Source organism: Aptenodytes patagonicus, chromosome 1 (genome assembly GCF_965638725.1).
Source record: "Aptenodytes patagonicus chromosome 1, bAptPat1.pri.cur, whole genome shotgun sequence".
Lineage (NCBI taxonomy): Eukaryota > Metazoa > Chordata > Aves > Sphenisciformes > Spheniscidae > Aptenodytes > Aptenodytes patagonicus.
The window spans coordinates 85381230-85409126 of record NC_134949.1 but is presented as its reverse complement, the minus strand read 5'-3'; the positions used below and the strand labels follow the sequence as shown (position 1 = coordinate 85409126).

General features: G+C 42.8%; 1 protein-coding gene and 1 long non-coding RNA gene across 2 annotated transcripts in view; one reads left to right on the top strand and one right to left on the bottom strand.

The window, feature by feature from the left end:
- Positions 1-27897, top strand: part of LOC143163804 (uncharacterized) — an 84844-nt gene that overhangs the window by 12437 nt on the left and 44510 nt on the right. The gene's annotated exons all lie outside the window — the stretch shown is intronic.
- LOC143163790 (ovostatin) lies at positions 132-27637 on the bottom strand. The gene is made up of 35 exons (XM_076345665.1): positions 27558-27637; positions 26846-27029; positions 26348-26504; positions 24813-24865; positions 23932-23952; positions 22709-22877; positions 22068-22152; positions 21144-21255; positions 20639-20753; positions 20312-20421; positions 18421-18579; positions 17822-18049; positions 17235-17292; positions 16580-16725; positions 15329-15478; positions 14584-14754; positions 14147-14279; positions 12899-12995; positions 12167-12395; positions 10732-10855; positions 10267-10385; positions 9770-9821; positions 8888-8971; positions 7798-7974; positions 7203-7284; positions 6573-6729; positions 6090-6164; positions 4530-4695; positions 4038-4258; positions 3223-3438; positions 2684-2808; positions 2238-2328; positions 1583-1651; positions 547-652; positions 132-193 (listed from the first exon to the last, which is right to left on the bottom strand). The coding sequence occupies exons 1-35, from the start codon at positions 27620-27622 to the stop codon at positions 132-134; spliced, it is 4368 nt and encodes a 1455-aa protein (XP_076201780.1). The 5' UTR covers positions 27623-27637.

Below are 27897 nucleotides of genomic sequence, written 5' to 3'. Positions count from 1 at the left end.
TGAAGACTCCATTTCTGTGAGAATAGTTATTGCTCTACTCACCCTGCCAATCCCTCTGCTCATGCTGCTTTATACTTCACCTTCTCACCTGCTTGTTTTTTTTTCTGGCTTTCACTTACCTTTTCTAATCATCAATCCATTTCTGCAACAGCCTCTTTGCAAGGTGACATATACTGAGCAACAGCATACTCCTCTGGAAAAGAAGGAAAGAAATGTTCCCCTCAGCCTGGAGACCACTTCCTGTGCCTTTCCCTGGAGGTGGATATACCCTACGCACCCTTAAGCTGGAGATCCTTGACATCTCCTTTGTTCTGGCACATGCATTTTTGTAACTTTCCAGGCATGCCCACTTGCCACCTTGGGCATGAGACCAAGCTCACTAAAGTGAAATGAGTCTCTCCCCTGTCACTAGATCCAGATCCTGATAGAGTTCAGAGGAGTGTTGGTTCCAGGAGGGCTGGTTCTGGGTCTCCCTTAACGCGCGCAGTGTTTCTGCTGTCCCTGTCCCTCCCCCAGACTTCATACTGGTTAAAATCAAAGACCTACCTGTTTCATAGTAATCATAGATCTGCACAGGAGCTGGCTTGGGATGGGTCACTACAAAGTCCTGCTCAACCGAGAAAGTGATTTCTTTCCTTTTCTTCTGTGAGATCTGGGAATGGAGGGACAGGGATCACATAAGTCTCTTTATTTGTATAACGCCAACTGGAGCAGACCAGGCGTGAAGCTGATTGATTGTATATTCCAAATCCCACTGATGCCACATATACAGATGTGGGACATCCATTATCTGCCTGCCAAACTGGGAACAGAAATATGTTTGGAGAGTCCAAAGCGAAACTGAAGTGAAGAGCTGTAGGTTTCCTATCCTGCTTTTATTACCTGATTCTGTAGTTATTACACATCTTATTGCCAGAGAGTAAAAAGTGTCCCAAAGGACTGAGCTTAATTCTCCAGGATCTCCCGATGGTCAGGAGTCTGGCATTCCAACCCCTCCCATTTCAGACATGAACATTATGTGCCACCAAGAAACCGGGAATCAATGTACATCACTGGGATATCGGCCTCTGCTGTTAGTTCTGCAGGGCCCCAAGCAAATGTACTTTTACTATGTCAATTCTGATCCAGGGATTAGATTACAGGTTAAATTTGGGAATGAACTAGTGTAAGAGAAGGAATGGATGTCTTTCCAGAGGAGATTAGAGCAGTGTTTCATGTCCTGTTGGAAGGACTGAGGTTTACGAGAAGCCTACCAAAGGGACATACACACAAGGGAACCTCTTTTCCAGTGTTTATCTGCTATTGACTGAAAGGAGATAGAATTTTGATTAATTTCTATGTGCTTTTTTTGATTAACTTATTTCTAGTTGCTAGTAGGGCAGGTGTCACTTTGAAGCTGTTTGGGAGGTTGGGATGTTACATGCAGTTTGAGGAGTAAGCAGCTTAGTGATTACAGGGGAAAACTGATGGGGAAGTGAACATGATAAATGCACTTTATACAGTGTATCCACTGTGTAGGTGCATCTATTACATGCTGTTTTCACCCTTTTTGCAAATCAAATAGACAGTGATCAGAACTTACATTTTCCAGATAAAGGAGAACATGGTTTTTCTTGTTTTCTACTTGCATCACTGTACGGCCATCAATGAGCTTTAAAACAAAGAAATGGAGATAAACTGATTAATTTATAAACCATTAAAAAGCAAGTGTTACCTCAGACCCTACCACCACATGGCTGTGGGATTCATCCTGTTCCTAGCCAGGTATCAAGGGCCGGCAGCTGATTTTTAGAGCCCAAATGTTGCTGAATAGATGGAGGGGAGTGAGCAAAAACTGCCACTTGACTTAGTGGGGGGTATGAGCACTTCCCAAGTGCATGACAGGCACTGCAGTTCATTTGGGGAATACTGCCTGCCTCTGGTGTTGTATAGGTTTCGGAACTAGTTTGGCAGATTTCCCACCCTTTCCCTACCCGGGCAGTGCCAGCTCCCAGTCGCAGCTGCCAGCTGGTCAGGCTTTAGCTGGAACCCTTCCTAGTTTTTAACGTGGGAAGGTCTGTGTGCTCGTAGCTCCCTGTAGGGCATTCCCTCCACCCAGTAATGAAGACAGCACAGCCATGCAAACACCTCTCAGGGTTTGTGGGTGAATGATTCTTAACCAGGCCTCTGTTTTCATCATGACCACTCTTCTCCTCTGTCCCTGGGGCGACTCGTTTAATCTTGCTCCTATAGTTTACCTTATCCAGGGAAGACTTAACAGGAACAAAGCCAGAGAGCATCTTCACATCAATAATGACCATGTTGGAGCTGCTGCGCTTCCCTGTGTAACTGAAACAACAGAGGTCCCCATCAGTCTGGACCACATCTGGGGAAGCAAACCTCAACTGTCTGCTCCTGGTCTCATACAGCGCGGGGAGGCTGGAGTGAATCACATGCGCTTGCTGACTGGCTCAGATGGGAGACACTGGGAAGGCCCCTAGTATGAAGGGACCAAGTATGTGCTAACACCATCAGTTACTGGGTGTATCACAACGTCTTTTGGGATATTGTGTCTTACAGGCCAATATCATCAACGCATTGATTAGCTCATGGTTCTTGACTTTATAAGCAGAACTGAATACACACAGCACTCTTCCCTGCGTGTCTTGTCATCTGTGCAGCTGGTTTGTTGATGGCATATTACCTGCTTACAAGGACAATATCAAATTCTGCTGGTCGACCCAGTGGGCAGGAAGCATTTGATGTCTGTACTGAGAGCGAAAATCCAAAGGCCCCCTCTGGAAGGTGAATGTTGTATCTCAGTGCTGTCTGGAAGAGGAAAAAACCCTTTTGTTCAAGCATGCCAAGGGTTTTTCTTTGCATTCCAAAAAACAAGTGTCAGACTTAGTGAAGTTTCCTGCCAATGTTGCTCTTGGTTTTATGTGGAAGATCCTTGCTTACATCAATGATGGACACATCAGACTTCTGCTCTTTAACAATGAAGCTGCTTGTACCCAGAGTCACCTCCCAGAAAGAAACCAATTGCTGATCAGAAAGGACTCTTTTTTTCCATGCTGTGACTCCACAGGAGTCAGAAGGTGGGATGGGGAAAAGAGTGTTTAAATAGCTTAGGGAAATCAAATAATTAGGAAAAATAAAGAGAAGTCACATGGAGAATCATCAAAACATGACTGTATTGTATGCAGAATGTGAGGCACAATGAAGAGGAGAGCAGACACTTACTTGCATGAGTACGCATCCACTGCCATTCACCATTAGGCTGTATTTCCCAGGGACCTCAGGAAGGGGAGTCTGTTGCAGCAGGAGCCTGTTCTCATTGTTGACAATAAATACCTTCTCAAAAGGCTTTTTGGAAGTGATCTTGACTACATTTTGTGTAACAGAATTGTAGGTGGCCTCACCATAAGCAGCGAGGGCTTGAAGAGCAATGACTGTGTCCTGAAGGAAAAGAAAATAATAAAAGACAATTAGCTACACAGCGTGACCGGTGCAGAGGAGGTCAAAGTCACGGTTCCAATGTGAAGCACAGTCGCTTCATCCTGGCTAAAGAAACCTTCATTTTGCATATAATTCCAGGGTTCCCATATATAAGGAGCCATTTCATTCTGGCATGTATGTTTTAGGGTGGAAGAAATCTTTCTACTCATATGAAGGTCTCAGAACATAAAATCTGAGCACTAGAGCACACTTCTAGAGTTTTTCATAGTGGTGAAGCATGTGTTTTCTAGGGAACTACAGAGCACTTCTTGGCCATATAACAGCTGGGACTTGGTGTTGTCTAGGCTCATCCCTGACACAAATATCTGTATTTGTTGCTAGTCAAATTGCTCTTGTATGGCTTCAACCTCTCCATAGTTAAGAAGAAGAGGGGAAAAAAAAAGTATTTTGGCCTTTCTAAGAGAAAGGCTTGGTCTCTGTGTGTTTGAGACAGCAAATACAAGAGAGAAATACGACTAGGGAGTCAAAGCCCCACTGGCACCCTGAATCAGTGCCCCAATTCCTAGGACTGGCTGGGGAGTGGAAGGGAGTTTTGGCACCTGGGTGGAAGAGAAACCTCCATAGGGATTCTGCTGCCTGATGATCCACTGCACGATCCCTGAGGCCTTTGTGAGATCCTCTTGATTCTGGTTGGGTTTGTAGAGCAAAGCCAACAGCACATAACTGGTGATCTCAACTTCAGCTGATGGGGCATGGTCAAGGAAGGAGGGAGATTTTTCTGATGGAGACCTCTCCTCCTGCTCCCAGTGCTGTGAGCCATCTGAACAAACAAAGAGAGGGTGAGGAGCAACCAGAATGGATTATGGGTGTCACTGCTTTATGCTGCCTCAGAGATATACTGTGTCCTGGCCTCTTTCTCACAAGTACTCTCTACAGAGCAACAGATACACTGTAAGTTAACTCCACAGATTATTTGTGGTGGTTGGTTCATGTGGCTATACTCTCAATATTGCCAAGGTTAGAACACATACCATCAGTAAGATCTGTTCCCTCTTCCCACTTCCCAAATTCCCAAAATGGCTGAAACTCACCAACTTCCTTTGCTGATTTCTGTAACTCTCTAAGGAATGATGCACATTTTTCTGCCTTGCCAGCTAAGCAGAAAGCATAAGCCATGAGTGCCTGAGTGTAAACGTCACTGATATTCTTCTCAGATGCAGTCTCCAGACAAAAAAAGGCATTTCGGACTACAGGGTACTTTAAAAAACAAAACAAAACATATGGGTCTAATTCAGGACAGTAGTCTTCACCTGGCCAAACATTTATTTTCTTTAAACCTGTTCTTCATCCTGTCACTGTCACAGCAATGAGAATGGGACTTCAGTTTGTATAGTGACTTCAGGAGAGAGAAGGAGGGATTTCAGAGGAAACATCAGACAAATCAAGTAGCTTTTCAGTGTGTTCTTGAAGATGTCAGTGTATAAACAGAAGACTGTTCTGTTTCTTTCACAGCTAATTCTTTCTGCTTACCTCCATGATAATAATTCACTCTGCACTTCTATAGTCAAAAGTCTGTTGTCTTAAACAAATCCAACTTAGCAGTCTCTATCCTCAGTGACTGGTGTAAATTTATTTTAATTCTGTGGAGTTGTACTAGGTTTACACCAAATAAAAATTGTTCACAGTTGGACTCTGTGTTCTCGCTAATGCACTAATCAGGAAGGTCCTCAGAAAGGATATGACAAATTGGAGGCAGAGAAACTCATATACTGAAATCTAACATCTCCGCTGTAGTCTCCTTTGTACTAGCCACTTTTTAAAAAGGACAGATCAGCTTTTCACTCTGATGGATCTTTGTTTTTCCAACATAGCTTTTAGTTTCATTTGTAGACTTTATGGATTTACCTGCAATAACTTACTTTCTTGACTGAGCATGTTTGAGGCTAAGCCATAGTGTGTGGCTTACTACCTGTCAAGTTTTTTTATTGGAAACTAAAAGGTGTCACTAAATGTCTTGGGTCTCTCAAATAGAAGATCTAATCCCACTGAGGTCTGTACAATTTCTGCTTGAACACTGGTGGTTTAAAAGCTGTAGAGAAGAGAAGGCTCTGGGGCGACCTTATTGCAGCCTTTCAGTACTTAAAGGGGGCCTATACGAAAGATGGGGACAAACTTTTTAGCAGGGCCTGTTGCAACAGGACAAGGAGTAATGGTTTTAAACTAGAAGAGGGTAGTTTTAGACTAGATATAAGGAAGAAATTTTTTACGCTGAGGGTGGTGAAACACTGGAACAGGTTGCCCAGGGAGGTGGTGGAAGCCCCATCCCTGGAGACATTCAAGGTCAGGTTGGACGGGGCTCTGAGCAACCTGATCTAGCTGAAGATGTCCTTGCTTACTGCAGGGGGGGTTGGACTAGGTGACCTTTAAAGGTCCCTTCCAACCCAAACCATTCTATGATTCTATAATTCTATAGGGAACTTCTCTATCATAGCAACTAGTGCAGATACAGAGCAGGGTCATGTTCCCTGGGAGCTCTTTCTCCCTCTCTTTCTCTCTCCTTACTACCTAGACAATTTGTAGCAGACACTGGAGCCAAGTCAACAACTGGGGACCAATTGCAGCTGAATACCATCAGTGGAATGTCTCCTTACCGAGACAGAGTGCCCAGCTTCCAGCATGGCAATGGTGATGTAGGCAGAAAGCGACAGCTCATCATCTACTCCTCCCTGAAAAGGACACGGAGAGAGGAATTTTCAGTGAATGGCATGAGTGAGAAACCTTTAAATATGAATTGCCATATCCCAGCTGGGAGAGTGTGGCCAGCTCTGGAGGCAGTCCACAAGGGTGGAGAGCATACACATAGCAGGGATGGCTCTTAAATCAAGAGAAGCCTGCTGCTATCACCTCAAAAAACATCACTCCCTCAAGCTTACAGTCCTGTAACCCTATCTCAGGTGCTCATAAGATGTAAAATACAGTGTGGGGAAGCTGACTGAGCTGAAAATAGTCATTGTAAGGTGTGGAGAGTTAGCCCTTGGCAGAGGACAGGCATTTGGAGTATAGTTTTTGACAGTAATGGGATAGCATGTTCTTAATGATAAGAGTGTAAATTTGACCAACTAATTCTCTACTACCTTCAAGGCGTTGTTGAAGAGTGTCCCAACACTTCGGAAGCAGCCATCTGACTTCTGTTTGCTAGCCAGCCACATCAAGGTTTGAGCCTGGACATTGTCGTCAATATAGATGAAGTGACTAGCTTGTGCAAATGATTTGTACACAAAGGCAGTGAGCCTGCAAGGGAAAGATGAAGCTGTGAGATGAGCATTGGAAGTAGGAACAGAAAAAGTCAGCCCTTCCATTCACGCTAGGCATAAGGATGTAGAGTTACAGCCAACATGTTGGTGGCTTGCTTTGTCTTCGTGTGCTCCTCCAGGAGAGTTAAAGGAATAGTAGCTAGATGGAACACAGGAAGGGTGTCCAGCACACTCTGGGGCTGGTCCTGGCTACAGAGCACTGCAGTGGATTGAATTTCATGGGAGACGGCAGGAGTGTGAATCAAAAAGCCAGCGGGGTCTTTAGGGATCGCCTTCTCTCTGTGCACTCCACCTGGAAGCGGGTGGAGAACCATTTTTCTTAGTACTTACAGAGTCCCAGTCCTAGCCAGCTCTGTACATCTGATTTGTCTAATAAAGATGCGTTTTACCTGCATCATGTGAATTTAGTGCAAATTAATCTCTGAGCCATTTCTGCTCCCAGTCACTCACCAGGTGTTGCCTTCTTTATCTCTGGAACCAAAGATGCTGTAGGACCCATCGGGATGTTTGTATGACAGCTGCTTCTGATAGCCTGCAAAAACATGGAAGAGGAAGTCTTCCCTAACTTAAAAAACAAAACCTATTCTGTTTGCAATCAGATTTATCTGAAACTATGGTGGGAAAGCATGGAAAGGCAATATATATCTACCAAGCAGCGAGGGAGCCCTGAGGAAGCTTAGATGGAAGCATGGAACATCTTGTCCTGCAGAAACACTGAGTCACAGAATAGGCAGAGCTGTATCAGCTCTGTGCTCCAACTAAGCTCACAGGATTAGGATACATGCTGTGCCTGGGTGGAAGAGGAGAAATGGACTGAAAGACAGAACCTCAAAGGAAACATGACAGCTAAGTCTCAGCAAAATGGGATAAGGAAAGAAAAAGAAAGCAAAGATAGCAAATGTCTTGATCAGGGCAGTCCCTTGGGTCACTGAGCTGCGCTACAGCAGCAGTGCCATACTGCTAGGATAGCCATGCTGTTGCTTGTGCTCACTGGGCCTCAATGGGAATTTCAGCGTACATGGTAAGGGAAGCACAAAACTCTCACCGCTCACTAAGTATCCGATGGCCTTGGATTTGACCTCCTCACTCAGCTGCCCTGTCTTGTTCAGATAGTCCAGGACGTAGATGTTGGGTGCAAAAAGGACCATGTTCTGCTCCCCACAGCCGAACGGCATCTGGAGGAGCTGGTGCACGTTCTGCATGGCAGTGCCCATGATGTCGCCTGGGGAAGAGGAGATACCAGTGGGATTAGCACAACTCGTGGACGCCAAAATAAACAGTAATTTCCGTTCAGTAGGCAGAGTCAGGGAAAGCCTATCTGGGGTTGCAAGCCTGTCTGGTACCACAGAGATTTCCAGCAAGCATGAAGCTCTCAGTGCTGAGTGATTTGTTCTGTTCTGCTTTGCAGTCAACAAAGAAATCCCTTCCCTGCCTCTTCTCACTTAGTTTAAATTGCCCACACCAGAAACACTACCTATTTTAGTGCCACTTCAAGCAGATGCTTCTTATTAGAAATGAAAAGAACTTCTAGGAAACTTCTGTTTCCAGAGGAGGAAAGGGCAACAGCCCAGAGATGCTGCAGTGAACCATGTATTGCAGAATTAACAACTAATGCTGAAAAGGGACACTGGTTATGCAGATGTATCATAGACCACTTCTAAATTGCTATTTTAGGAAAGATAGCACAGACCCAGCAAGGGATTTCTGGATGAGCTGAAATCACCAACATTACAAAGCAAAGATTTTATGACTATTAGTCATGTAACCAAGTCCAGGTCCTTTCCAGGAAAAGACTGAAAAGATTCCACTAGCATCTCTGATTTGCAGGTGGGTGAGTGGAAAAAAGTCTTACTGACAGTCTGGCTGAGGTCATAACTCGGAACTCTGGTACATCAGAGCAAAACTTTCAAATGCAATAAATTTAAACAGAAAAGTGAAGAAGGATGTAACCAATATTTAGAAACTTCATTTCTCTGATGCAGCAAAGAGCATTGCTGGACAAGATGAGAATCAGTCTCTTTGCTTAAAAGTTTCCCACACAAATGCTGGAAACTAACATCTTGAATCCTGACAAAGCTTTCATTTTATATTTTTACATTTTCTTTCTTTTTATGTTTTATTAATTTTATATTTACCAACAACAGAAAAGGAAGCTCTGGCTGATCCTTCCACCACATTTGTAGGTAGATCTAGAGCAACATCTTGAATAACCACATCATCTGTGGAGAAAAATGTTAAGTGTGTTGTGGTCATTTGTATAGGAACACTGGTTATAGCAGCGACATGCTCCTGGTAGAAACTGCACAGTGCAAAATTGCATACAAGCAATAGACAGAAACTCACAGCTGTCTCCAAGAACATCAAGAGAGAAGGGGGCACAGCAAAACCAAAATTGTGAAAAACAGACGAAATGGTGCAGTAACTGTCATTGCTCAACAGAAATCAGTTGAACAGGGTAAGGCTGGTGCTCCCAGGCTGTAGTGTCTGTGAAACCTGGGGATTTCTTCAGTAAGACACTGGGAAGAGCTGGTTGGTGAGGGTCAGGGCTGCTTTTGTGCTTCTTTTAGGCAGAGCTTCCATGAAACTTCAGAAACCGTTTGCAGTCAGCACCAAGATGGTGTGGAAGGGAATGTTACTTTCCCTCTCCCATTCCCGCTAGAAGTGGAAAGCTGCAAGATGCAGTTATCCTTGGAATAGAGGACAGCAGTCAAACATGAGTGCATGAAACACAGAATAGATTTTACACAAAAAGGTCATCTCCCTTTGATAGGTCCATAGCAGCCTTCCTTCAGCACCTGAGCACTTCTGACTGCAGCACAGACACTGCCTAAATGACGTGCACCAGACCACACAGGAAGTTCGTAGCAGGGAATTGAACTGTAAGCACTCACACTAGCTGCCATTTGGGCACCTCTGGGAAAAGGGGAGGGACAGCATCAACGAGCACTGCAGGAAAGAGTGCAAGCTCCAACCTTCCTTTCAGTTCTTCTCAGGACAGCAGTATATAAGACCCTTACCTTTTGTACAGATTAGGGAGTTTTGGGTCTTTTCCCTTCTGATACCTTCAGGCTGCATGGTGATGGGAAGAAGAGACACATGCAGTGGATGAGAACAAAGCATGCAGAAGAAATGCAGTGACAGAAGACCCACACCCTGCCCCATCCTCCTGCACCATAAGACAGCTGGATTGAAGCAACAGTTTACAGGTTCATGTGGCTGCTACTAAAAGCGAGTTCCCATCCGATGGAGTCCCTCATTTCCAGTTTCTCCTCTGCATGAGGGAGATGTGCACTTACCAACACCCACTGATCCTCATGGAAGAGGACATCAGATGGGAGTGGACTTGGTCTTAGATTGAACAGCCAGACCCTGTTCCAGCCAGATGAAGATGGAGCCAAACCAGGAGCTCTTTAGGGAACCTGAAAAACTTTTACTTGCTTTTGGTACTTTTGCTGCATTTTTCTTTCCTCGTGGAAGGGAGTACAGGGCAAGCAGTAAGAGCTTTCAGCAGTACCTCAACCAACAGCGTTCTGATCTGGGTGTCCCTGTAGTCAATACTGATGTTCCTAGGTGCTTTGTCTCCACAAGCTCCATCATCCTTGGTCTCTGCAGTAATGCTGAATACTACATTACCTTAAATAGTAGCAGAAAAGTAGAAAAAAATGGACCTCTATCACACAGAATGATGGCTAAAGTAAGAAATTTCATCTGATAATGAATATCTACAGATATTAAGTAGTGCGACATAATGAATGGTCAGTCACTCTAGGTGAGACATATGGGAAGAGAACTGATCTCTGGAAATGGGAATGATAAACACACTGCAGTTGTGGAGGAGATCTTTAGCCCAGACAGCTGGAAAAGACCAGTGGTAGATCAAGTTCTCCAGGTTGGAAGAAGATTAGGTTTTTCAGGTGAGGTATAAATTGATTAATATCAATCTCAGAACAGAAAACCAGGTAGATTCAAAGGCACTTACCAGTTTCTTTGGGGAAAATATCCCAGACATAGGTCTTTCTTTTTTTGGCACATACACATCCATCATCCTCTGGGGAGGTGAGTTTGGCCTGATAATCAAGGGAATCTGACAGCAAAACATTAATCTGAGAACAGAAAGAGGAGTGTGATGGGATGAAGAATTTGTACCATAGGCAAATGGTGCTTTATTGTTAGAGGGGGGTGAGATAGTCTCTGTTTATGTCCAGTGTTAACAGTGTGGAGCAGATTTAAGGCCTAGGATGATGATGTTAGAGGAATCATCCACCAGATGTAACCTTAACAGTATTCCCTTTTGCTTCTCATGACACTCTCCCTTGAGGTGTTAAATGTCCTATGCATACCTCTGATTCCTGATCAGGATATTGAGTTATGTTCAGTTAACCTGGTGCTAATGGCTTTGAACTAACTTGCAAAGGAAACCACTGATTAGTGTTTGTTCTTCTGTTGTTGTAGGAATACTTGAAAAACAAGGTTAAGAGATGAAAGCCTCAATAATGGAGATCTTTTTTTCTAGGATGTTTAAAACCCTAGGCCTTTTTGTTTTGTTAGGTCAAACTGTTAACAGAGTTTGGAAAAAAACATTCCTAAATTGTGTCTTGATTTTTCCCTCTTTGGTGGTGATCTTGTGACACTGGAGAGCTGATTTTCAGCATTCAAATCAAGCAGAAGAAATCTAGACTCTACACCTGCCTCTTTTTTTCAGGATTCCTAGATGCAACACAAGAAACAAGAAGCCAAAGAGAAGATCCCTGTTTTTCTTTCTTCAGATATCCATTAAACCGTGTGTAAGCTCCCTCCATGCAAAGGTGCAGTGCACCTGTGGTCTGGAAGCATTTTGCCTGGAAAGTATTGAATATTGAGAGTACAGTCCCCCAGTGTCTGGGAGCAATAGAGCCTCTAGCTGGACAGATACTCCGTAGGGCAGTTACTGGACTTTTGTGCTCTCTGTTTTGGTGCTTTTGGGAACTTTCACCCCAGAGAAGAAGGGTTTATCTGCTCTCTACTTCTTGCTCTTCCCACTTCCTTCTGTTTGGCAAGCACAAGCTCTTCACTTCTTCACACTTTCACATATATTCCCTAAAGACCCCACTAAAACCATCGATGGCTTGCATGACTGTGGATAGTGAATGATACTCGGCAAAGCACTTGTTTCCTTCTTCTATGGATCTCTAGAGACAGTTGCTTATACACCCATCCTAGTCACAACTTGCACAGATCTCCCTCTGCTTTGTAGTGGCTTAGGAGGACAAATCCAGTCAGGATAATCTATCATCAGATAGAATGAGCAGTACATCACTCCAGAGCAGGGACAGATCCAGTCATCTACACCAATCATTTTGTTGGTTTTTTTTTTTTCAGACTACAAAGGCTGCAACTTCTTTGGGGATGGGGTAAGTGTGGGCCGAAGTACACACCTTAATGCAGTGGTCAAGATAGTTGAAGACATTGGCTCTAAGCAGGAAATCTTCTCCTCGGATGATAGAGTACGGCAAGGTCAAGTCCACAAAGAAAGGCTGGAAGGCTGTCAGGGTGGCAGGCACAGACATACCAAATCCAGCCAACCCTTCCACACAGAAGGCACTGGCCTTCCATTCGGTGATGGTGTCAGGGATGGTGTATGAGATGCTGGCTTTTCCAGTAGAGCTGATGGGAATGGATAAAGGATGAGTTTAGAAAGGGTGAGTTTCTATACCTTGCTTCTCAGTAGAGGCAACGGGTTTTGAAAATCAGCACTACCCGTATTCTGTCTGCAGAAATCCTACATCCAAGTCCCCCCAGAACTTATCACCCAAATCTTCTGAGAAAAGCCCATTTGAAACTTCTTCTGCCCACCATTTCCCTGAATTTGGAAAGAAAACTCAGAATTCTTGTTTTGCTGAACCATATTTTAAATAGAGGTGTCCCTCTTCTTAGGAAGGGAATATGACTCATGGTACACACATTGTGGGAATAGATGTCTTTGGGGACAGGGTAATTTTATCATGGAAAAGAGGAAGTCAGGTGGTCAGGTGATGATTGAAAAAGCTAGGTCTTCCAGGCCAAAAGATAAGAAGAGGTGGCAAGGAATTGCCACCTTGCAGGATATCAGGGGACATATTTAGTAACTCTTAAAAGCAAGGCAAAGAGAGAGAAGAAGCAGTACTCACTTAATTAGGACTATATCCCAAATCCAAGTTTCAGGGAAGAATTCCCGAATAGTCTCAAGGATGAGCTTCTTCCCACGTTGCTCTCTAGCAACTTCAGCTAGTAAGAGATAATGGGAATTTAGTCAAACCTGGTTCATATAACGAAGACTCCCAGAAAGGACAGGTTTTAATATACGTGGGCCAGTATGAAGGATGATTAGTGTTTACCCATTTCTTTCTGAGACTATCAGTAATCCCACACAAATATTAATTAATGTCACTAATGTATCTCTGAGTTAGGTATACCCAGTATCACAGAAAAAGAAAACATTACTTGACGTGCTTTGGTCTCACGACCTAGGACTAGAACTCGGGTTACTTGGCTCTTAGATCTGTTTGCTGTCCACTCTGTTGCACTGTCTTTTCAAACAAGCTCTGGTCAGAAGGGAATCAGTGTCAACAGTGTTAGTTTTGTGTGACACTCTACTGATTGCCAACACTTCCCAGCATGAAACTGGACATGAATCAGAAGTGTAGACCTAAAAGGCTTTTTTGGGCATTGGCCATTATCCTAAGCCATCTCATTCTGTGCCAGACCAATATTCAATATCAATATTAATGTGATTCGTGAGTATTGTCCACGTCCATGTGTCGTGGTTTAACCCCAGCCGGTGACTGAGCACCACACAGCTGCTCGCTCACTCTCCCTGGTGGGATGGGGGAGAGAATCAGAAGAGTAAAAGTTGAGATAAGAACAGTTGAATAATTGAAATAAAATAAAATAAAATAATAACAATAACAATAATAAAATAATAAAAGAATATACAAAGCAAGTGACCCATGATGCAATTGCTCACCACCCACCGACCGATGCCCAGCCAGTCCCCAAGCAGCGCCCCGCCCCCCCGGCCAGCTTTCCCCCAGTTTATGTACTGAGCATGACATCACATGGTATGGAATATCCCTTTAGCCAGTTTGGGTCAGCTGTCCTGGCTGTGCCCCCTCCCAGCTTCTTGTGCATCTCCAGCCTTCTCAGTCGGTAGAGCATGGGAAGCTGAAAAGTCCTTGACTGGTGTAAGCACTGCTTAGCAACAACTAAAACATCGGTGTGTTATCAACATTGTTCTCATACTAAACCAAAACACAGCACTGTACCAGCCACTAGGGAGAAAATTAACTCTGTCGCAGCCGAAACCAGGACACCGTGTCACATGAATACCACTTAATTCAAGGAGAAAAATAAAATCTCTTTCCTGTCCCTTATATTACCTGATGATTTGACATGGTGTGAAGAAGCCATGAATCCTGCATTCAAGAAATATGGTGGAGGTCTTACAGTCTCACTAGTACACACAACTGGTTGCCGAACCTTTGAGTTGGTAAAAAATTTCATGCCCATATCCTGTAAAAAACACATTTCGGTGTTAGCCATAACTGTACTGTGGCTGAGGTTTATTCCATTCCTCCCTGTTTCCCATTACTGCCTTTCCACCAGAGAGCTGCCCAGACACATCTATGTAGAGACTTGTGGGAGCTTTGTGCATGCTGGAAAATCACAGTAGGCACCAGAGTCAACTGAGAATAGATGTCCATGAGGAGAGTTTGTTGTGTATGAGTTCTACTAACAGTGTCATTTGCAAAAATATCTAAAGCCATATAAGTGGAAACTCACTTCAACAGATTTAAGTAATGTACAGGACATTTACCCTGAGGAACTGATATACATCTGGGCCTAATCCAGACATTACAGGTGTGTAATACAAGCCTTTGTGAAAGATGTTGTCAGATGAGACACAGGGGTCTTGGGGGTCATCTTCTAGATTGAGCCCATTGAAGATGTAGCCTTGAAAGTCTTGCAGGGGATGCAGGCTGTATATCTGTGAGGGGGAAGGAAATACAAAACCTGTGTGTGGAAAGATCAATTCTGATTACACCGTCATGTGCTGCAAGTTGCCAGAGCTGAGATGTTGGCCTGTTTGAAACAATGCGCTGTTTCCTGGATTGAAAACTGGCTGAACGGCTGGACTCAGAGGGTGGTGATCAGTGGCACAAAGTCTAGTTGGAGGCCAGTAACTAGTGGTGTACCCCCAGGGTCAATACTGGGTCCAATCCTGTTCAACATCTTCATTAATGATCTGGATGATGGGGCAGAGTGTACCCTCAGCAAGTTTGCTGATGACACAAAACTGCAAGGAGTGGCTGATACACCAGAGGGTCATGCTGCCAGAGACCAGTCACTGGTTTAACCACATCCCACATGAAAGAAGACTTCCAACTGGCAAGAAACAAAAGCTGTGTATTGCCTATTATAGATGGTTTATGACCAGCACATGCAAAAAGCGGTAGAAGTCTAACACAGTCTAACAGTCTCAAGTGGAGAGACACTGTAACAGAGGAGGAGGAAGCAGTGCTGCAGTGGAAGGAAGCAATGCATTAGTTTGGGCAGCTTACCGTTTCCGCAGACAGCTCTGTCTCGGACTTCAGGAGCAGCACGCTCTGATCCACTGCCCTCACAGCACAGAAGGAGTTGGCAGCAGCTTCAATGACTAAACTGACATTGGAAGCTGAGCGCATCTGCTTTTTAGAGAATTGCAACTGGACCTGAAATTTATCAAACAGATGTTGGTATGGCTAATCCCTACTGCCTGGCTGCTCTGGATGTGTGTGTGAATGGAGGGCAAGAAGGAGAGTAGAAGGCTTTTCTGTTAAAGCACAGATACTCTGCCTGGAGAAGGATGTCTGGTCTCCACTGCCTCTGTTGACCGGGCCTCCGCTACAATGGGGGCTTAGGCAATAAGCACATTTAGACTCCTGTGATAGCTTAAAGGAAGCCTACCTCAGGGGATTTAAAATAAGTGTGATTCTGTTGCTGCTATTATCAAATCAAATCTTATATGACACAGACTGCATGTAATAAGCACTACAGTGAGCAAATCATATTTTTACTAGGTCTATGGCTCACCTTAGGAAATATAGAATGGATTCTGTTTTGAATCTGTTGAGAGCAAAATCTATTTCACGCTTGTGTTAGATAAGAGGGAAAAAGTAGGAAGGGAACACCACATCAGGTAAATGGAAACATTTTACTTAACCTCATTTGTTTTGTCTTCTCCTAATGTTTCATGTTTTTTAGCTGAAAATTAGAAAAATCAGAAGAACTGAAGATTAGAAAAATCTTAAAGGTGAAATCTGATTTCAAAATCACAAATCAAAATGTTTCAATGGAAATCACATGGAAGGAAAACTTAAAACCCAGATTGTTATTTTTGCTTTCTTTTCTATATGTATTTAGTTCTGGTAAACCCCAATTCCATTTTTCAACAAAAAAGTGTAAAAAATTAGGTTAAATAGTGAAGTGGGATAAGACTAAAGTATGCTCACTATGCTAAAGAACAGACAGTCTAAGCTAATTAAGACACTAATATAGTTCAAGAGGGGCAAGAACCATCTGGGGGTAGTCTGGGCTTCCTGAAAAGTAGTTTTTAATGTTAAAAGAGGATTTACCTTTTGATGATAATGCCAAGAGGTGGTGGTAGAGGAGAGATATAAGGAAAAAGAGAAAAAAGGAGAATGAAGAGGCTAATGCTGACAGAAGTGGATGGAAACAAGAAATAAAACTGGAAATCTGTTGTGAATGTGTGCACAAAGAATTTGTATTTATCTGACAGCTGGTAAGACTTGCTGTATCTTAGTGCCTCTCACCTTGTTTTTGAAACACTTCTCAACTGGAAATTGGACACTGTCTGCCACCAGCTCCTTGGCAGGGTGTAAGGTATATACCAGCAACCGAAGGGCTGGAGCCATTTTCTCATTGACCATAAGTGGGATGGTGAAAGTGCCATTTTGGTCTGTTAGAAGAGAGAAAGGCACCAATAAGGAGAGAAGCGCAAAGATCCGCTGTAGTAGTAGCCATCCTCAACTGGCATATAGCTGTACCAGTCAGTGGAGCAATCTGTACTCAGACGATAAACTGAAAGATCCTGGATTTGCCAGGAGGTGACATGCCTGGGTTTAGATCCAGATGCTCTCAGATTTATTGTGGGTTTGAACATGTGGCCAGATTCAGATAGCCCCCTAAGCCAGACACTCTGCATTCCCTACGTTATCCTTTGGGAAGAGCTTTACAGGACACTACTTCTTGACTCATGTCAAATGAACTAGTTGCTGGACTAAATCTGACTTTATAGTGATCTTAGTGGTAGTACTAGTATCATGCACACATGCGTGGATGGAGGGAGATACACCCCTCCCAATAGCTGCTGTATACATCCAGGAAGTCTTGCCTTGGTCCTCAGTTCAACCATCCCTCTTTTTTATTTTTTTAAATGCAGAAACATGGATTGGCAATTTAACTTACCAGCTTGGATATTAACTTTAATTTCCCCTGTAAGGACAATCTTGCCTTTTGCCATGCCCTGTGCAGAGAAGAGCAATACATTTATGGGTTGGTAGAGCTTGGAGGGAGAAAGCGGCAATCTAGTTCAATGTACATCAACAGGACAATTAAGGCGTGTACGTTGAGATGGCTTCAAATGCTTAAACATCAGCCTTAGAGCATGCTGGATTCTGTCACTGCTGCTGCTACTGTTGGGGCCCTTGTCACCGGTCAGGAAGCAGAAGGAAAAGGAAGGGAAAGGGGAGGCAGAAAATACCATAAAGAGTTTCTTGGAGGGAAGGGACAAGAACCCTGGCCTGAGATATTATGAAGGTGGTTCCTTACTATGAAATAGAGTAACATGGCCAGAAATGGGGGTCGTTTTTCCTGAGTGGGTAGTTTTGCCAAACCACCTCAGTGCTGTTTCTGTCCTTGGGTTGTTGGCCATTGCGCTGGCTGGTAATCCAAAAGCTGGAAGAGCACTCACTGCTGTAATTGCTGTGGTTGGACTACCAGATAGCTGCCCGGTCAAGCCCTTTCTGCAAACCATGCAACAATCCCATACTCACCACATAGTAGAAGTTCATGGTGTTGATGCTCTTGTATCCTTCTGTGTTCAAGACATAGTGCACAGTGATCATCCTCTTCTGCCCACAGATCAGATCTTTCCACAAAGGCTCAATCCTCACAAAACTGCTAGTCCAGGAGTAGAAGCGCTGGATGGAGACAGATGCATCGGGGTAGGAAGGCTCTATCCAACCTTCAGAGTGGCACTGGTCGCTGGTTTTATAAGTTGCCTGATCAGGAGACGGAGTGGGGAAGAAAAGGAAAACAAACATATGTCACTAGGGAAATCATTATCACATACTGACATGAGAATGATTAGTTCACACAATGCATATATTTAAGAATTGCATCTGAAGCCAAACTGGTAAGGAAAAAGCAGCACAATGGTCTTGCAGCCTTGTAGCAAGACATTGCGTTGCAACAACTCAGGTGTTTTCCTTGCTTCTTTTATAGTAATTTTTGAGAGCTCTAGAAAATTAAATAAGCCAGAGAAAGCACATTTTTATTACCAGAATTCAAACCTCATCCCATCTTTTTTGGGTTCAGTTTGAGAGTAGTCATCTCTCTTCTCTGACTCTATTCAGCCTTGTTTTGTACTCACTTTCAGACTGATCTCAGGATCAAACATTTCGGACGTGTCAATGCTAAACTCTGCAATGCCATTATCATCAGTGGTGAAGTTGTCTGTGTTCTTGTTATTGACAAATAGCTGAATAACCTCATTGGAAATAGGAGAGTTGTCTTTGTCTACCAGCTTGATCTGTAGAAGAGAATGCAAGACATGTTCAGCATGTTATCTTTCTGTATGTAGATACTAATGTTTTGCACTCCTTTGCTCTCTACACAGCAGAATTGCTTTTTCTTCTCCCTTCAAAGCAATACTTAAGCACTGGAATGTCTCTCTTCACTTTCTGGCAGCTATCTCAGCTATCTTATGAGGTTTGGAGCAGGAGCTTCCTCAGCATGTGCTACATCATTGATAACGTCCTTTTGTGGAGCAAGAACTTCTTATGTCTCATCTCTTTCCTGGCCAGTCTGTTCTGACTACACATTTCCAGTTTAAAGATATACTTCCTTTCCTCCATTTTTTCCTTTCTTAGTCTTGAGAGTCTGCTGCTGATACTTCCAGTGTCTGAAGGCCTTTTCTCCAGATCTTTGTTTTGAACACTTTTCTGATTCTGTCCCCACTGTCTCTGCTGTTTATGTGTTAAACAAACAAATAAAAAATAAGACAACATTAGGTAAATTCTAGGTTGCTAGAACTGAGCATTCATTTTGAGGTTTTTTTTTTTCAGAAAAAGATGGCAGAAGTAATAATATATTAAATACAAGCTTAAGAGACTGACTATCCTCACTGTCCAGAAACAAGATGGAGACAAATGACCTCTGAAACAAAAATAACAATAGAGAACTACAAGTATTCAGGTGGATGTTGACTTCAGTGGGACTGAATGTAACAAAAGTGAAGGCATACAACATATGGCCAGCAACAGACGTTTCATAGTGCAGGGAAGGACTGTGAATGGTTTGTGATGGCACCAGGACAGGGACTGGGATCTGCTGCATTTTGAGAAAGTATGAAAATCAGTGGCTTCCAGACAATAGTTCCCCTGATATGACCCTCAAGGTTTTTTTTTTTTGCACAAAAGCGAAGAAGCTGTCTGAAGCCATTGTCAGCAGCTTTGTCTCTGAGATGTATCATCCCAGCCTCCTACCACGTGTCTTTCAGAATGTTTAACCTCTAGTGTGTGTGAGAATGCGTGTGTTTGAGGAATTCACTGTGGCACATCACCCCAGGGAGCCTGTTGACCCCCATCCTCCAGTAAGGGGTGGTAAGGTGCACAGCAATCTGAAGAATGGAGCAGGAGTGGGGGCCAAGTGAGAAAGTTATATATTGACATCTTCCAGAGGGGGGAAAAAAAATCCTTGAAAGACAATCTGTTCCCTCCTTTCAGTGCTACTGGTACGATGTCCCCTTATCCTTTCCTCATTGAAAAAATCTGAACTGGAGGAAAGAGAGAGATTTATCCCTACCCTTTAAACCACTGACAGAGTTATGTGGGGTTTGTCATGAAACATAAAATCATGGAAAAGCTTTTTGAGACAGAAACTGTTGTTATTTCCTTGATTTTTTTTCTTAAATTCCTTTCACTCTTTCTTCCCTCATCCCCCAGTGTTTTTATTCATCTCTGACTGACATATGACGGTCAATTCTGAAGGGGGAGGCAGTGATTTATATCAAGCTTAAAATGCAAGTTAAAAAAATGCTAGTTAATGGATTGTTTTGATTCAAAGTATTTATGGCAGAATCAAACTCAGAATAGACTAATACTCTTCAGTATTCAGAGTTACCAGTAGGGCACTGTATGTAAAGAAAGAAGCTTGGGGAGAACACCCCCCGCCCCAAACAGTCCCCCAAATGTTCCCATCACTGTTGTCATGTGATTGCCTGTCAGTCATCTTCAATACAAGCTCTCTATGCCTTTGCTTACCTGTCCAAAGTAAGGAATTCCTCTTCTGTAGTGGCGATCCATGTTCTCAAACTGTATCCTGCTCATCACCCGAGTTATGGAAATAGACTGAGTAGCTGTAAGTTTCAGGCCTGTAAGACATGTCCAGAGTCAAGAGAAGAAATGCTTTGTCTTGCATATATCTTCATCAGAGTTAGCATTTGCCTGGAGATGGTCACTGTGCTTATAAAAATGGATCTTCTTTTTCAGGAAGACATCCTTGTATTCAGCAGGCAGAGGCTGAATATCTCCTACTCTCTTTTTTGACCACACCACTGTTGCTGTTTCAGACTGTCTAGAAGGGATTACCTGTTCCTTTCTCTGTGACAATGACTTTCACTTCAAGATTCCTCATGTAACCAATGCGATTTAGCTCAAAGATGTTGGAGCTGAAAACCTGGGAGAGACAGCCCTCTGTCTCCAGCTGGAAAGAGAAGAAAACAAATCCTATTACCAAGGATAACAGCTTTCAAAGGATGCTGGCAATACACGTGACCCTTCTTTAGTGAGTGAAGTCTTTTCCCACTACTTTTAACATGATTTATACAGGACTGATGGAGACATCACTGTCTACACTTTTCAGATGGGAAACTGAGTCATGAAGAAGGAACATGTGAGTCCTTCTTCAGGCCTGTAGGAAACCAAGAAGAGAAATGAGGTGCCCTGAGTTCCTAGCTAGTGATCTAAGCAAATAGATGAGTAGAGTGAAGTGAAGCATCGAGGAGAGAAAGAAAAGTGTGATGAGCAAAGGGAGAGAAGCAAGAACACAGGAGAGAGGACAAACATAAAGAGGAATAATAATTATGTATCATACATCTTTGGTAAATGATTGACAAACTGGGCTTTTCTTGCACCTCCCATAAGAATCAAAATCCCTGCACACGCTGAGCTGGACTTTCCCTTCAACAGGCTGGCCATAGGTGTACCTAGGGGAAGAGGAAATCAGTCCATGAACTGATGCTTGAAAAATTGACTTAAGCTAACATATGCAGGGATAGACCCAGGACGAGCAGTGAGCTGGAAAGCCAGAGAATGGAATAGTTTCACAGGCTTTTTCCTAACTCTCCTGCTGTTACAAAAAGATAATACAGCTCAGAAGTTGAAATATTAATGAGTTCTATTTCACCCCTAAACCCATGAACCAAAACCACACCTTAAATGTAAAAATAAATACCTCTATAAGCATGATGGACAGATATGGCTACCGACCAAATTATGACTGTTGTCTCCACTCTTCAGCTTAGAGTGGAGTTCTAGACTCACTGAAATCAAAGCAAAGCTCCTCATATCTGCAAGAGGATCAGGATTTCAACCCTGGATTCTAAATTATGAGATCTTGGTATTAGAGTAAGCAAAGTCTTTCTGAAGGACTAAGCTTGAAGGTGGAGATAAAGACAGCGGGAACCCTAAGACCCCTGCTAGAATTTAACGGTGCTCTGCTGTATGAAGATCTCCCTCTGAAGTGGGTTATTGGGAGTGGACACATCCTACTTTAGCAGGGGACCTCTCAAAAGATTTATTCAACCCACCAAACACCAGTTGGAAGAGAATACTCATACAATAAAATGAGGTGAGCACGGAAGTAAATGAAAGCTCCAAACACCAAGTCAACCCTGACCAACCTCTTCTGAGGCCCTATTTATTTTGGTCTCTTCTCTAAGCTCTGTCTCTTTCCCCAGTCCTTGGGAAGTTCTTACTCTTCAGCATATTTCCTAACCACTCTGCACCCGGTACTTACACTCCACAGACTTTCACTGTGAACTCTGAATCCAGGACTGTAATGCTTTCTGGTGCAGTGACTGTGACATCAAATTTTGGCAACACTAGGACAAAGAATAAAAAGAAAAAAAATAATACTGGCACATTATCAAATGGCAGGCCTTCCTGAGATGAAAGAGAAAATGAGGCTATATCATCAGCGTTAGTCACAGATGGAATGGGATCTCAGAACTGAGGTGCCAAAATAGTCAAGAAATGGCCTAACCTGTGAAGGCTCACTAAAGTATTTCTACAAAGCTTTGAAGAGAAGTCAGGACTTCTGAGGTGAATCCTGTGATGTCTAGATGCCTTGCAGAGCTTTGGCCAAGAAAGCTTGTGGACGTGGCTGGGAGAAGGTTAGTTTTTCACAGTGAAATTTGCAATCAATTTATTGATTTGTTACACAGATTATTTTCCTGACTGAATCTGTGCAAAACGGTTAATTTATCTTCTGTGGCTTTTTACTGTTCTTTTTTTTCTCTCCAGTTCTTAACGACAACTAATTGAAGTTGCATTTGCCAGGAAGCTGTTTGACGTTTTAGCAATGAAAAGGGTTCATTGATAGGGGCTCATCTCTAATAATGTTTTATACTCTGAATAAAAACAATGGGTGGCATTTACCATATTCCTTCACGAGGAATGAGTGATTTGTTTTATCTCCTGACTTCTTTGCTACGATAATTTTGTAATTCCCGAGAATAGGCTCTTCAGTTAGTGGGAATTCAATCTGGATAATGTTCATCTCCGATGTTACATTTTGCCACTGAAAGATCCTGTTGCCCTGTGGATCCTGAAGAAAAAAAGAACATGGACTCACAGTTTGTTTGCCTTGGAAATCTTTTGCTATTAGCACACAAAAACAGAAACAAAGAAGAAAATAGGGCAAGTTACTTTAACTCATTGGGGAAGTTGCTTAATGCATGTGCGTTGAGATAAATTATGCCTTAGTACTCTGATTATTAATGTTGCTAGGTTCTCATCTGTTGATCTCAGATTTAGGCATCCTCTGCCAGCCTAGGTGTTAGTCTCAATCATCAGGGGAAGTTGCACAATACTGCTCTTCTCTGCTCTTTAGTACATGTTGCTCTAGTTTTGTGTCAAGGGGGGAGAGAAAGAAAATCCCTTCTTTGTACTTCCCCTTCAGCTGAGCTTATCCCACACAAATCTTGATCTTTAGCAATCCCAGCTTTTTTCAGCTGCTGGAAGAATGAAGGAAGCATTTCTTCTGCATTCACTGAGTTGTCATTTGCCGCCGAGTATATTTTATGCTAGTTAGACTAAAGAAACCTCATGCACACCATTTCCTTGAACTGTTTAAAGCACTGACTGCAGAAAAACACATGTAGAGCTCCAAATATGTATATTTCACTGCAAACAAAATAAAGTCTCCTGATTTCATGGTATAACATGAAAACTTGCAAGAATGCTGTCTAGACATGAACTACAATTGCTATTTTAAAAACCACTGCAAAATGTCATGGAAGTGCTAACATTGCTAGTAATTGTATCCACAGCCTATATTTGTTTACAGTTTTCAGCAGCACTTGGGTTATGAAAAGATATACACCAAAGTAAGTTGAGCAAACTGGAGGAGGTGAGGGGAGTCAAAGGCAGGCATAAGAACGGTACAACTTTTGACTACTGAGATGAATATTGGTACGCTTTCCACGTTAGTAAAGCTTGAAAAGCATCCTGGGATTTTATGAACTTTCTGTTAATTTCTGCCAGTGTACTCAGGAGCAGGATTTGGCTGTGTGTGGGCCCATACAAACTGATGTAAGCACACATGCCCTAGATTTTATTTTTATATGCATAAAACAGTACAAAGAGAAAAAATCTCTTACCTGAATTGCAATCAAGGGGTACTGAAAGAGGACAAAATAAAGTGGGAAAAGAGATTAGGTTGGCTGAACAAACATGAATTAATTTTCCCCAGGACTGTGAGAAATGTTTAACTAATAATCAGTATAATACCAGTAATCAGAGATCCTCATCTCTTATCTTAATCAGTTTAATAGGAGTTTTACTTCAAGAAGAAGATTACATAAAGGGAAGAGATGAAATGAGAATGTTGGGGCAGTTTCTGATCATACTGGATTTAGTGCAAACCCAGAGCAGCTGTGTAAGTTATAGAGGTGCATGTGAAACGTGATTTGGGCTTCTTATATCCTCACTCTGCTTATTAGCACCAACTCTTTCGGTAACACTGTGCTTTTTCATTACAACCACATGAGAAGAGGCCAGTAAAGACCCTTCTATCTTATGTACTATGAGCATGAAGACAGCTTGCTGGTAATGCAAAGAGTGCCTCTGATGAGATAAACAATTGCGGTAACAGTTTTCATTTCCCCATTTCTAAAATGAGCAAAGTACTAGGTGGATGACTTGCCAATTTTTGCAAGCAACAACTGCTGAACAGTAACAGCAGGAGACTGAACAGTAGGCTTTCTGGTCAGAGCTAAAATAATGTCTGCAGCAACAAAGTGGAGGGTTTTTTGAGCCTCTTTCCCAGCAATAGCAGGAGGTGTTGTCTACACACTTGCACTCTTCCCTGTGAGTCTAACATAAGGGTGGATTATAGCATGTGGTTAGGAAATCATGTTAATTCTTTGGCATTTAGTCTCTGCAATATCTCATTTTATCCGCAGCAACTGTTTAATTAAAATTTGAGAAGAGGTTGTCTCCCAGCAATTTTAAATACAGGGGCATATTACTGGTCACTCACCATCTCCTGAACGGGTTTAAAATTGAAATCCAGGGCAACAACACGAAACCTCACTGGAAAGACAAGGAACAAGGTGTTAGCATTAACTGTAGTTTATTTGGCTGAGCATGATGTTTTGCATTCATTAGTACTCCCAGTTTCACTGGATCTTCTAACAGTCCCACTTGCACAGGATGCAGGTAATAAAATGCATCTGAAGGTAAAAGAATCCTACACAGACTTTGCCCAGGGGACTTTTCCCCAGCATCGAGTTCTCACACTCTTTCATGAAAGTTTGCTTAACCTCAGAGAAAGGGGATGACCGGATGAATAAGAACTGCTGTGCAGGTCAGGCAGTCTCAAGTGACAACCATAACTCTTTCAGTGGCTGTCTGCATGATGTAGGCAAATTTGTTCCTCTTCATTTCCCCATCTCTAAAGCAGGGTTTGTTGCTTTGAACATGTGAAAGTTACAAATATTAATGGAACTCAGTGAAATGCCAGTTTTTCCTAATGCAGTGTAATTCTTATTAGTTCAGTTTGTTCTCATGTTGTATATGTTTTTGCCTTACTTTCTTTTTTCTTTACAAGAGAAAAACTAAAAGGAGAACAATGAATTACTGTACAAGGAAAAACATAAAAACATGTTTCAAAAATGTCCTTACAAAGTATTACTTTTACAACATTTAATTTACTCTACTGCTTCCCCACCTCAAAACCAAGCAATCTGACAAATAATCAATTCATGTTTGTGGGACTCCTTGGTGGCACCAAATTCTGATTGGTAAGCTTTCCTTCATGCTATGTATATATGTAGATAGAACTCGTCCCTAATTAAGGTATAGCTGATCCAGTCTAATACCTATGTTATTTGGCTGACCTCTGGAAAGAAGTGTTCTTGTAGTATTTCCTACAGTGCTCTAGCTGTGTGCTAGAAGCCTTAAAGCCTACAAGTGAATTAAGGAATAGATCTGGATAAATGGATCTTTGCATACGTGGAGCTCTGTTTGATGGCCAGATGAGAAGTATGGGTAGGGGAATAGCGTAAATGCAGGAAAAACAACAACATGAAAATATAAAGTCCAAAACCATCAGAACCCAGAAGGTAAATAGCATCATTTTGTCTTTAAAAACTTATGATTCATTTTAAAATAATGGATTTGACTCTTGGTCTTTAGACTGTCTTTGATGGTGAACAGCATCACAGACAGAAGACTGTGGGAGCATTGTTTCATGCCAGGCCCATAAGTATTGATCTAATCACCTCTTTCCACTATCTTCGCCTGTCACCAGTAATGAAACAGCAGCAGTAAAAGCTCCCCTCTTCTTTCAGCTGGGATGAAGGGACAAAGAGAATAATAGAGGCCATGGGATGACGGTCTCCTGCCCCTGAAGATGACTCTCTGAGCTCCACAGCAAATACTTGTAACGGTTTTAACAGAAAGTCTGAAGAAACTGCCTAGACTGTAGCTCAGTCTGAAAAACACCTGGCAGAGAAATTCTATCTGAAGAAATTGCTTCCTAAGGGACATGTTATAAACTAAATAGATATTCACCACTCTGTCCTGGTTTGTAGATGGGTTTGTCTGTCTGCACGAAGACAATGCTTTCCGTGTTCCAGATCATCACTGACCGCCGCTCTTCTAGGCTGACTGTGGTGCCCTTGGCAGAGAAGGAAATGAAAGCCAATGGGGCAGAACTGACAGGAGGAATCTGTGAGGAAACAAAAACAAGGGGAGGTTGCTAGTCTGGAAGTCATTTGCTCCAGAACCTGTTGAACAGCTATACCTGTGGCCTGGGCTCCTACAAAGAGACACCCGTCTCACTTCCATCACCTTCATCACCTTCCATCACCTTTCTTGGACCTTTCTTATTTCTTATGTCTATTAAAAATGCCTCCTTGTCTGTTACTCTATATCTCTCCTCTGCTTCCTTTTTCCTTCAACAAGTCTTATTTCTTCCATTGCTTGTTCCTCTCCTGTGCTCTCTGCTCTAATTTTCTTGTCCCTCCTTACATTTCTTTTCCATTGGGACATAAATTAAAATTAATTTACCGTGAAGTTGAAGCATTGTAGTCCATTGCTTGCTGTCATGGTTTTGTCAAATATAGTGGTGTTAACAGCACCATATTCTAGGATGACTCCGACAGATATTGTCTCATTGAGGTTAAGGAACTGCAGGCAAACCTGACCTGGAGAGTCGGTTTGGAGGACAGCAGGCACCATCAGGACATACTGCCTGTGACATCCAAACATCAAAGTTACCACATCATAGAGAAAGGAGAAACAGCCTCAACAGGATAAAACAAATATGAAGTATTGTTATTATTCACTACCCACTGATTAGTTTAGATCAAACATAGGACACGCTGCCAGTGCCCCTCACTCCTGCCCTGCAGCTCCCAACTAGCCCAGCCCTGGGTTCCCCACACAGCTCTGCTAGCACCCCCAGTTCTTGCCCTTTTGCCCTTTATCTGAGTCCTGGACCCACCTGCTTTTAGCAAAGCACACTGCTGTTACTGCTGCTATTGTCTTTTCTGAACACACGTGTCAACTTCTATGGAAGTTCTGCAATAGGCAGAAGGTCTGCTCCAGATTAAATGAGAATCATTCACTTGCCATCCACATTCCAGCTTAACTTAGCTCTCCAGATAGAAAAGATGAGTCATGGCAGTATTTAATATTTAAAGTAAAAGTAGTGGCACTAATTAGCACTGTCTTTAAAGTCTTATCGTGAGTACTATTAGTAATAAATGGTAGTTCTTACGGCTCAGGTTCCTTTGCAGCTGTTACATGCAGGAGAAGGGTAGCCAAAAGAAACTTCAGCCACATTTTTCTCACTGGGAGACAGAAGAAAGAGATAAGCTCTCTTCCCAAGAAACAATTAATTGTCTGATAGTTTAACAGCTCTGCAACATTCTTCACCAAGCGCTCCAGAGGAAAGGAGTCGGCCCTTCAACTCCTCCCTGGCTCCCTCCTTAGATGTTAGTGCCTTTATAATTGCAGCAAGGGGTGGAGATCCCAGTCTATCCTACTGCTTGCAAGAACCTCCCCTAACCCTACTGCAACCTAAACCAACCCACTGTCTTCAGACTGTAACACTTTAC

Bases quoted from the DNA above. Each gene is read 5' to 3' on its own strand.
- LOC143163790 (XM_076345665.1), bottom strand. From the start codon at position 27,622: ATGTGGCTGAAGTTTCTTTTGGCTACCCTTCTCCTGCATGTAACAGCT. The intron at 20,422-20,638 runs GTAATCCCTTCT...CATGTCTTACAG, and splicing joins TGTCACAGAGAAAGGAACAG to GCCTGAAACTTACAGCTACT. The intron at 8,972-9,769 runs GTAAGGGTCTTA...TTTTCTCCACAG, and splicing joins CTCCCTAATCTGTACAAAAG to ATGATGTGGTTATTCAAGAT.